Source organism: Sinocyclocheilus rhinocerous, unplaced genomic scaffold (genome assembly GCF_001515625.1).
Source record: "Sinocyclocheilus rhinocerous isolate Xijiao unplaced genomic scaffold, SAMN03320098_v1.1 scaffold11, whole genome shotgun sequence".
Classification (NCBI taxonomy): Eukaryota; Metazoa; Chordata; class Actinopteri; order Cypriniformes; family Cyprinidae; genus Sinocyclocheilus; species Sinocyclocheilus rhinocerous.
This window is the reverse complement of record NW_015625587.1, coordinates 2,452,979-2,465,105: the sequence shown is the minus strand read 5'-3', so window position 1 is coordinate 2,465,105 and position 12,127 is coordinate 2,452,979. Positions and strand designations below refer to the sequence as shown.

Below are 12,127 nucleotides of genomic sequence, written 5' to 3'. Positions count from 1 at the left end.
TAACCACCAGATTAATCACTGCAGCAGTCATGCGTTTTTATGCTAAAAATCATGATATTCACTTTGACATATCATCACAGACATCTTCAAAGAACCGATGCAGTGCACTCATCTGCTCCTGAAGCTCTCTACATTTCTACCATTGCTCAGAATTAAGACAATAATGACCCACCTAATTTCAACATTAGCATTAGTTTGGAATGCATGTGTTTTAAATAATTCCTTCTGATAGTAAGCAGAGCTTCAGAGGGAGAGAGATAGGAGGGGAGAGAGGTATAATCCAGAGTAACCTTGTTAGGCTAAGTGACACTGTGCAGAGAAGCTTCTTGTCAGCTGGTTAGCAAGATGGACTTCTACCTATAAAGGATCGTCTTCTCAGGGAAGTTTTGGGGAAACTGATTTAATACAATAACTTAAGCTATATGCTAATCATAATTTAACGTAGTTCTACTACAGTTAAGTTACTTTTTTGAAAAAGTGTTTAGCTACACAATGAGCTGCTAATAAAAAGTCACTTACTGAATCGATCCTACTAGATGGCAGTATTTTTAAAATTATATTACTATCTGATGACAATTAAATACTGTACTTGTAGTTTACTTTTTCACTTGTAAATATTTGATTGATTTAAAGTGTTAGCTACACAACAAGCTGTTCAATAATTGCATTGATCATACTAGATGGTAGAATTTTTAATTGTCTGATCACAATTTATTATTAAAATACTGTACTTGTATTTTACTTGTATTATTTGTCATGTTAATGTAATGATTTAAATGTTTGTGTTATCAGATATTTTATATTTAAAGGATTATTCAAACTAGTATTTATATGCATTTATTATTTGTTTAATTTTTATTAATTTATGAATGTATTATGTGTACCTGTATTTTAGATGCTACAATATAGTGCAAAAAAAAAATATTCCACAAAAAAAAAGAATAAGAAAACAAAATAAAGTGCAGGCACTGAAATCAGTTAATCTTTTTGTCATTTATTTGATAACTTTTTTTATTTGCTTTGTTTTGTAATTTCTCATCTCCCAATATCTGATGAATAACTGCTGCTTTGATCACTATAAAAGTTACAAAATTCTGAAAATTACAACATTAATTACACCAAGAAATTACTTCTCACCTTTGAACAAAAAGGCATAATCTATAATTACCTTAATTTATATAGAAACTAGTCGTTATTAGACGTAAAACTGGATTGCAGTGGTGATGAATAAACAGGGTTTAGTGCCGAAATGCTTTGCGTAAAACTGACTCAACGGTTTAGTGAATTCTCCCTCTGTGCTCTGCCAGGTTCACTGGATCTCCTTCCAGACACATTGTCCACGGTGTACGTCCAGGGAAGCTTGCTGCAGTTACGCATCTCTTCACAGCATTATAAATTTATGTGTTACAGCCCTTAATGGCTGCTAATCCAATTTCTGCCACTGAAATCAAATCTTGCTGGCGCCAGCGGTCCTCTCCTTTACTCACAAATAATGTATTTGCGTTTGGTGTCTTCATGAAAATGGACCACCAAAACTGCCGCTTTATCATCTCCTACTTCCACAAGAGTCCTCATACCCTGTTTTCCATTTTGCGTCTTTCCTCCTCATTCTCTCTTTATCTCCTGCCGTTTTGGTAGGAGAAGTGGATGAGATTAAGGAGCAGCAGAGAAGCCAATTATTAATTGTTGATCCCTTGAAAGATGAGAAGGTCCTGAACAGAAGAAGAGCCTTCGCAGAGAGGCCCATTTACCGCTCACTCGTAATGCTTTCCTGAGGTCAGGCATCGATTTCCTTAAACCACATGCTGTGCTGATAAGATTAGACCTTTTGATTCCTGAACTACTTGAGTCATGCAGATGAACTCACTTTGGGTTGGATTTTAAGGCTGAACGGACGTCTTTTCATTTGGTCACTGATAGCGGGTCACTGCCAGGCCTAGATGGAATATGTGACGTTTTATGCATTTTGTCACTGTTTTGGTTAGAAAAACTTTTAAACACTTTTTAATTGTAAGGGAGAAGCCTTTTACAATGACGTAAAGCATAGTAGTCATGTTTTTTTTAATGTTTCAAAGGATCCACATCACTGTATGTTGTTCTTTTCAGCACATAATATTATTCATTTGTACATGCATGCACAAATCAATATTACACATGCAGTATTTATTTATTTGCATTTAAAATAGTATAGAATGTCACATTATATTAATTAAATTGATTTATCTTTTTGAATATTGATATTTATCTATTTAATTATTCATTTACATACATTTGCATATGCATTTTTTATCCAAAGTGACTAACTTTGCATTCAAGGTATATATTTGATCAATTCATGCATTACCTGGGAATCAAACCCATGTCGGTAGCTCTAAACTACAGGATTGGTATCTTCATAAGCATGTGATTAGAGTTTTTTTCATCTTGATAAAACCGTAAAATTCTAACATTTATATGATAACAGGTAGGCCAGGTAGAAGATTGAAAGGAAAGAGTAATTTGTCAAATCATGTGCTGAAGGAATTTGTGGTTGGGAGTGGAACTTCCACACAGCGGTTTACTGTGGGCTTCATTTCACACTGCCAGGTGTTTCAGCAGATCGTATCCATGCGTGTGGCAGGAGAAGTCAGGAGAAGAAAGAAAGTTATGAGGAAATCACGCGGACATACAGTACAGAATGTGTTTTAACTTACACCTGTGTTCTCTTTTCTTTGCTTTCCTTTCTTGACACTCATTCACTCTGAGGAAAACTCTCTCTTTTGTTGCCAAGGAGTGGTAATCAATTTTTCCTGCAGATATCGGAACATTAGAGCGCACACAAGCACACTGTTTCTGATTAGCACTAACTTGTTTATTTGTTTGATGCTGAAATTCATGTAAAACTGAGTGTCTTTTGGCAGATGCTTGTTTTATCTACAAAAGGAAAGCAATCAGTGTCGGAAAGATTTCTCTTTTTAATTCCACTAAAAAAAAGAGAAAGAAAGAAAGAAAAATAAACCAATGTTTATATATAAAAACCATTCTGGCATATGGTTGCTTTCAGCTTTCCCAATCAGAGATGCTAAAAACACATCATTTTTTTCCCCCTCACGTTTCTCGGCCGTAATTCTAACTGTAAGGTTGTAGCAAAAGGCAGCGTTGTATGGACCTCACTCCTTGCTTATTGGAGTTGGCAATTAATTATAAATATTAGATCAAAACTTTAAACACGGCCCTAATTCAAACAATCTTATGCCTGACATCAATTCAGGTTGAGACATATTAAATAGTTGCAGACATCTTGAGATGATTTTCCATTTCAGGCATTGTTTTGACCTGCTCAGACATAAGGCTTTCAGTTAGTTTTGGTTGCCCTCTAGCTGTCAGTTATAATATGCTATACAAAATTTCCATCAGCATTTGATCAGAATCAGACAAATGAGTGATGATTTGAGCGTGTAAACGAAAACTTTTACTTGACACTGTTCAGACAGATTTCTGTAATGAAATAAATATTTCTAGGTTTGAAGGTGAAATTTGGAATGTTACTAGGATTTTTTTTTTGAAAAAGCTAAACAACCATATTTTACTGTATTTTGAACCATGGTAAATATACTGTCTTGAACTATGGTATATCATACTCTCTAGATTACATTGTCGTACTACTCTAAATTACACTTACAAACTATAAAGAGTACCTTGTGACATCCTTTTTCTTTCAAATTAATGTTTGTTGAATAACAATGGTGTCAACGTGAATCCAAAGCATGAAATTGATAGTAAGTTCCATTTTTAGATGCACAATAAAAACAAAGACATTCCCGAAGACACTTCCAGGCAACCAAAATCAGGGACTCACGTGCATATGGTGAGTTGTAATGCCTTTGACAAATATTTTCTAGCAATAGCCATTTAGAAAAACCTGTACTTTAATGTCCTTTTCACTGATGTCTTTGAAACTATTTGATCCGCAATAGCCTAATGTTTAGTTCTCTCCTAGTTAATCACACTGCTCTCCACTACTATAAACAGAACTTAATGAGACAGGATATTGTTCTAATGGTTGGGAGGAAAGAACACATGTGCTCTGGCCTGCAACACAGGTCTTTTTAATGAAGACCTCTGCTCTTTACTGCCATCAAACTGCGCCCCTAAATTGATCACATTGCAGACTGTTCATAAATCAAACGGTTTTGAATCATAATGGCCTTTTAAAATGGAAAGAAATTGCCTGTGGTCATTATGCATATTGTGCCTGAGTAAATCTGTTATAACTCACTTGGAGCAATTGGAAGCGACATTTATCGAAGAGGTTCAACAGTTTCGCTGTTGCTGTTGTTTTTATGTCAGGCACATGGGGATTCGGTTCAATGAAAACGGAGTAAAATGGACCCCGAGGGCTTTTCGAGGCGTTTTGAAGGCATAACGAGCCGTCGTGTAAAGACAACATTTTTGCAATGTGCCAAATTGCAAGACCGCAAGAAATCAGTCCCAAAATAGAACGATTGTATTAATTGCAGGAAATTGCCTGTGGAAGATTAAGTGAAATTGTTACTTTTTTTTTTTTCTCATGCCACCAAAAGAGAGCAAAAAGAGAGCATTTTCTCAGGGTTGTTTCCACTTAAGAAAACCATTTTTTCAGAGTGGGGCTGGGAATGGCATTCGGGCAGCTGCAAGCGAGCCAAGAGCTGGGACAGCGTTTGAGAGAGAGGCCCACTTGAAATAAAGTCACCACACATTATGCTGCCTTGCCTCATTTTGTGGTGCTAAATGGCCTGAACAAGTGCAATAATAAGACTGTGAACTATAACTATAGAAAGATTATTTTCTGCAGCCTGTACGTGAACCGTAGCACAGCTAGCGCAAATGTGTGCCAGATCGGGATCCAGATACCACCCGGCATCCAAGTCTGACTCGCTTTTCCCCTGCTGACAAATTTTCTGTGCCTCTCAGTCACACTTTCTCCTTCGAACGTTCACACACTCACACACACTCAATCATACGCACCTCGTTATCCTATCTGCCACTGTTGGATTTTAGCAAGCCACCCTTCGTTGTGTGCGATATGCCACACAGCCTTTCCCAGAATGCATTGCCTGCGACACCTGGCTTGCATTAATTCCGGTCTGAGAAGCCTGGCTGAGAAGTGAACTAGTGTTGTGCACTTTGCTCCACTGTTTTTTAAGCTGGGGTGTGAGAAGGGGTGAGGGAAGGTTCATTTGGTTTGGGGTTCTGCTCAGAGAGCTGCTGTCTTTAAATCATAAAAAAATAGCATTCACAGGCAGCTCAAGGTCTCGCTTGCTATTTTAACCCTTTAAGAAATGGTTAAGAGGAAAAATATTTTTTTATTGAGTGAAATAACAGATTATTGTGCTTGTTTTCATTCTGAGCTTTAATGAAAAAAAAAATTGCTGAATCAATTGAAATGTATATTGTAATACAGTGCTGTTCAAACGTTTGGGATCAGTTTTTTAAATTAATTATTATTATATTTTTTAATTAATACTTTTATACAGCAAGGATGTATCAAGTTGATCAAAAGTGACAGTAAAGACAATAATAATATAATAATGTAATTATGTTTTCAAAAATTTAATAAATATAATACAAAAGATTTCTGTGCTGTTCTTAGTTTTACCGTTTTTAGTTTTACTGTAATTAAATTCAAAAGCCCAGAACAACCAGATGTTTGTTTGAATACCAATCAACTCCCAGTGCAACAGAAGCTTCTGCTTGGTCGTATAGATATATTTATTTAAAGCACATATATAATGTGCTTTTTCTTTTCTGTCTGTTTTGCTATAGGGGGTTCGGGGAAGGACCACCGGACCAAAGACCAGAAGAAGAAGTCCAACAAGCAGAGGCTGCACTTCCGGGCTCAGAACCAACACAGTGACCACCTCGCCTCTCTTCGAGCCAGCCAGTAAAAGAAATAAATCAAAAACAAAGACTTTTCGATGGAACAAAGACCACAAAGCTGCTAACCCATGCTCCACACACACCTACCCTGATGAAAACACACACGCGCATCCAAACGGGATTATTCACACTCATGTGGTCACACTGTGTCTCTGTGCCTCCTGCTGCTTCCCTCAAAGATGACACGTCCCCCTGACCCACGACCCTACTGTGATATCATGGAACACTATACCAGCTGTTCATATAGCTCATATCTCGTCCTATTTGAGGAGGAAGAAGAGAGAGACTGAGCTGGAAGCACAGAAAGCTTGGGCCTGGAGACCTGGAGGAGTAGAACGAGCACAGAGTGGTGAAAGGAGCAGAAGGGATTAGAAACGTGATTGACTGATAATGATGCCCTGAAAAACAAGAGAGAGACTTATCCGTATTTATGTACAATTTACACCATCCCCTTCCCTAAAAAAATCAAGGCAGAGTGTGTCATGTATTGCCTTTCTTGTCCAATAGGTACTTTGTTTTTCATTGCAATGTTGCAAACCATGCACAGTTGCGAAATTATTATTCTCAGCACAAGATGTTTACGTCCAGACCGCTTTATGCTTTAACTGTATATTGTGGGTAAGAATCTTAGTTGTTCAACTAGCATGGCCACAACTCATGTGTACATAGTTGGTGAGTTTATCTAATAACGGTAACATTGATGATAAATATATTAAAAAATTACAGTTTTTTCAGTATTGACACCTTCAGCGTTTAAATGTGTAAAGGGTTATAATACCAGCTACAGTTAAATGAATTTAAAAAGCATAGCCTCCACATAGCTATTACATTTATATGGTATATAATTGATTTATTTATTGATTTTTTATTATTATTATTTTTTGTTTGGTGAAAATTATGTCTCTGTACCTGATACTCCTCAGTGCTGAAGTATTCTTTCAACCACTTATAACAATACAAACTATCTCCAACAGTGGAAACCGATTGTGTCTGATTTGCCGATAAATGTCCCACAGAAATTCATTGTGTAAACCTGGTTTAACATCTTGTACTAATATGTTGATCACACATCCTGCAGCAGCTGAAGTAGATTGATAATGTGTATATTGTGTGCTATTAAAACGCAGTTCATGTTGCACTTCATGGTGCTGTTGTATATTTTCAGAACTTTGCCAACCTCCCATCAAGTCCCAAAGCTCTATTATGTAACATTTGTCATTTCACAGCACACCAACAGATATGCCTAACTGGCAGCAGAGAATAGGACAAAGAAACGGCCTAATCTTCCAAACTGTCTCCATTTATAATGTATAAAAAGTCAGACAGTAGACATCCAGATTCTGATGCACCTGTGAACCTAGAAATTATTTCCAGAAGAGAATAAGGATTGCTAAACAAACAAACAAAAAAAAGAAAGAAAGAAAAGCCCATCATTGAAGTAGGAGTAGGAGCAGGGTTCATAAACCCTCCATGTAGTGAATATATATGTAAACTTAACTGTTTAAACACCCATCTGCTGTGGGTTACAAGCTAATGAACTGCACACAGATGTCACCTCGGGGGCCACACCATCACCAAACCAAACTGTAAAGTCATAGTCAAGAAACAGGCACACTGTAATGATTCATTAGAGAAGAAGAATTACAGAAGGCCACCAGCAATAGAAAATTTGGCTACATGATTTTTACTGTAAAAAAATCTCCTGTGGACTTTTGTACAACATTTGTATAATAGTTAATCCCAACTACCAGCTTGTCACCGTTTACTCACCGTCACGTCGTTTAAAAAATGTAAACGTCGTTACATTTGTAGGCTAGTCATTCTTTTGAATCAAATTTTTTCAATATGAATCAGTTTGCTAACAAAAAGCAGTCTGAATGCTTCATTTGCTAATCGAACAGATCCAGTTGTCAAGTTCAACTCACTGATTCAACGATTCAAAACTACTATCATAAGAATTATATGTGGTGTATATGCCGTTTTTGACACATTTTATGATGCTTTTATGGAACTTTTGCATCCCTTTTGAAGTTTGAAAGCTCCGGTTGCTATCAACGGTAAATGAAATGTGAAATATTTTTTTTATTTTTGGGTGAAGTAATCCTTTATACCTAGAACCAGGACACACTGCTCATGCTAATGTTATGGTATCTAATGTCTGTCGACACATCAGACGTTTGTATTGCCCGTTTCCTCTTGCCATTTTGCGATTTTCTTTTCATCATTAAACTACTTCTGTAAACTACGCGGCAGCGCCTTGAAGGCAAGAGTATCATACTGAGGATGTCTGTGTTTTCCTGGTGTGTGTCTGTGGTAAGAGGTTCTGGTTTAGTTGAGTCTATGGCTTCCTTTTAATCTGACGGTGTGCGTTTTCATTAGCTCCATTTGGTTCTATTATTATGGCACACTTCAAAGACTGAACAAGTGGAACCACAAATAGGAAATGCTGTTTGTGAGGCCTGAGTGCTAGTGGTCCTCATTCTCGTGCAGCGTGATTTCCTTCTCATCATTCTGTCTTGTACAGAGCGTTTGCTGCCTGAATGACACATATGTTCCAAAGCAGATGCCGGAGATGGAAGTTATGACATCGCATTGCCAGATTAATAACGTTGCCCGGGACAATAAACGTTGAAATAATTTGCTGTTTTCAATAACTGTGTAATGGGGCATTGGCTGCCCACCGAGGCAAAGGAAATCTGGGATCATTAGCTCTCTCAGTGAAAATGACATTTTTGGCAAGAGATCCTGCGCGGATGTATATGCTCCGATATTACAGGCCAAAAGTGTCCACTGGTGTAAAGTACAACTTTACCATATGTCATTGCCCAAAACACCACAACATACTGTGTCCAGAGGGAAATAACACGCAGGACCAACAAATATAAGTGGAGTTTGTTAGTTAGTCCTTATAATAGGTTAGGAGTTTCTGTTTCTTTTAGGTACGTGGTGCAAAAAATATAAACCAAAATACAAAAATTATAAACCGGAATAAACCAAAATACAGTGCCAGAATACCTTCTGATTATGCAGCATATTGTTCACCATCAAAATAAAGATAATATAAAGTACAATTTGTTGTCTCTTCTTATGTGCAATAATATAGAACAATGCTGATAGTGGAACACCAGTAATCATATGGTACACACTAATATATCACTTCTACGCAAACAGACCTCCTCTGTACATGCAGTGCGTTACCTCTGCCACACTCACACATCAACGCAATCTTGCGTTAACATTCAACTGCCTATGGATATAAATCGACATTTGGGGAAATTTTCCAGTAAACAGCAAATGTACTCTTTCATAAAAAACATTATACCTAGCGACCTGTACATGGATGATGTCAGATTACACTTGGACAGCAATCCCACACACATGCAGCATAACTCTGTGACTTCCTCATTGCGCTCGCACGTTCATACATGTACACAATGACATCACCTTAAAGGACCTCTTAAAGGACCTCTCATTACATTGTCTACAGCTATGGGCACCCCAACAAATACCCCCAAAACTTTTCAACAATTGCCCACTTGAGAGCAAGGAGCTTGAGTTTCACTCTGCTATAATTTGTTTTTACATCTCCCGTTTGCTGATATAAAATGGCACCCAAGCCCTGACTGCTTGCATCTGTCTCCACAATAAAAGGCTTCATATAGTCAGCCACCCCTAGAACAGGTGCACTAGTCAGCTTATCTTTGAGTGTGTCAAAAGCGGTTTGACATTTTTCAGTCCAGACTCCCCAAAAGGACATTAGTTCTGTTGGAGCTTTCAGTGGTGAGACATGAATTTACAGTGTGACGGGGACATTGTCTTGCATGAAAATTGCAGATTGATTGGGAAATGATTGCAGGGAAGGAACTGCATGTTGCTGAAGGAGGTTCTGATAAACATTTACAATCACCCTGTCATGTATCTGTATAAGAAACCCAACTCCTGCTGCAGAAAACATCCCCCAAAGTCTGAAACTTCCTCCTCCACCTTTCACTGACTTCTTTATGCACTTGGGTTCAGTCGTTTCTCAGTTTGACGCTGAACAAAATGTTTCCCATCAGACACAAATAAATTAAACTTGCTCTCATCACTAAAGTGAACTTTGGACCAGTTCTCCTCTCTCCACACAACATGCTCCTCAGCAAAGGTGAGCTTAGCCTTTTGATTCTTTCTGCTGATGAGGTCACTGCAGAGTGCGTTTTCAGTCCAACTTAAACGTGCTGAGACAGATCCTTGCCCTGTTCAGCACTGAACCGGCAAGCAATTCCAGCTGCAGTGTTGAACCGATTCCCCATTGAGTGTCTGTGCATTATCCTGCCTTCTCATTCGTTTGTCTTATGGGGACGACCAGCCTTTTTGGGGGACTTGAATGAGTTAGTGACATTGTAAAGCTGCAATATTCTAGAAATCACAGATTTGGAATGACCAACTTCTGTTGCAATGGCTGAAAGTGTCATCCCTTTAACCTTTATCTGGACAACCTTCTGTCGTAGGGTTTCAGTCAACTTAGAGTGGCCCGCCTTCATGTAATCTCAGTGAAAATGGGAGGAATGCTGCCAGTTAAATTGGGTTTGTCATATAATTAAAGAAATTTGCACCAGGTGCCAGATTACTGCAATAACTTGTAGGTATCTGTAAATATTCTCTAATTTTGATCAGAGTTCTTTTTCAAATTTCTCATTTAAGTTTCTTTATACTGTGCTTCAGAATACAATTTATTTATGAATTATGCTTAAAAAACTGCCCTTCTACTCCTGCTAGGATAAATTCAAAGAGGACTAAACAGCAGAGGTGGGACCAAGTCATTGTTTTGCAAGTCACAAGTAAGTCTCGAGTCTTTGCATTCAAGTCTCGAGTCAAGTCCCGAGTCAAGACAGGCAAGTCCAAGTCGAGTTGCAAGTCCTCAGCTTTAAGATTCAAGTCTTAAACAAGTCATTAGTGCGCTTTGCCCAAATTAGTGTCTCAGTATTAATTACCATATCAAATGTATAGTAATTTATATCAGGAAGGCAGGTAGAATATGTTTGACATAGTTAAATTTCATGTGAGATGGGTGCCCTTAGTAAAACTACTCAAGTTCAAATTAGGGATTGTGCCAAAATAGGATAAGCAGTGAAAAAAACTATTTTATTAGTAACAGAATAGCAAAGACAACATCATTTCATAGAAATAACAGCTGCAACATACTTTGCATGAGTGCATAAGAATAGCTATATGCTTCTAGGTGTTATATCAAAGCCAATGACATTATTTGGAACCTCAATGAAACAGATTAAAAAATATGTGAGCGGAAACGCAGAAAGAACTGCTTTGAAAGAACTAGAAGAAATAACTGCAAGCATACTTTGCAAGTGAGAGGAAACATGCAATATGGATGCAGACAAACTCATGAAGACAATCATTCAAAAATGCTGTGCTACCATACTTTATAACTAAGAGTAACAAAGACAAAATAATTTAATAGAAAAAAATGTTGTACGTCTATAATGACTTTGATCTGATCATAAAGTCTTTCCGAGTCACAGGGCTCAAGTCCAAGTCAAGTCTCGAGTCATTGCTGTCAAAGTCTAAGTCGAGTCTCAAGTCTTCTTTAATTATGTCGAGTCGAGTCGAAAGTCATCAAATTTGGGACTCGAGTCCGAGTCAAGTCTCGAGTCAAGTGACTCGAGTCCACACCCCTGCTAAACAGTGACCTTGAAATTTAGGAGATTGTAAGTTGTTCTGTAATTTTGATCTCCACTGTATATAAATTTAAATATAAATATGAATATAAATATACATTTTTGCATGCATACAGTGTAAATGGGACCTCAAGAGTTTAGTAGTTCTTTGGGTGGGTGATGTAATATAAGGTAATGATGTCGTTCTTTTATAGGCGAAAAGTGTTTAAGAGGCACCATTGTGTTAATTTAAAGGGGTCATATGATGCTTTTTTAAAGATCATTATTTTGTGTATTTGGTGTAACAGGATATGGGCGTGTTAGAATGAGCCGTTTTAGGGGGGCGTGGCAGAGTCTTAACTTTGATAAAGAATATCTCTTTGGTTTTGAGACTTTAGTCTTTGCAACTTCAGGGATCTTATCTATGCACAATCAGCTTGTAACACTCCAAAGAGAAAGGAAAACTTGAAATCGCATCATATGACCCCTTTAATAATGGTTTTGAAAGACAGGGAAACATATAGCTCCATCCGGTTTTCATGTAACTTTATCTGTATACTGTACATGTAAAT

At 37.5% G+C, this 12,127-nt stretch overlaps 1 protein-coding gene across 1 annotated transcript in view; it reads left to right on the top strand.

Moving 5' to 3' along the window:
• The window catches only part of LOC107755916 (R-spondin-2-like), a 71,366-nt gene extending 64,693 nt beyond the window's left edge, over positions 1-6,673 (top strand). Inside the window, exon 5 of the mRNA XM_016572883.1 lies at positions 5,785-6,673. Within this exon, the coding sequence (XP_016428369.1) occupies positions 5,785-5,906 (122 nt within the window). The 3' untranslated portion in view covers positions 5,907-6,673. The remainder of the gene's footprint in view (positions 1-5,784) is intronic.
• The last annotated feature ends 5,454 nt before the right edge of the window (positions 6,674-12,127 follow it).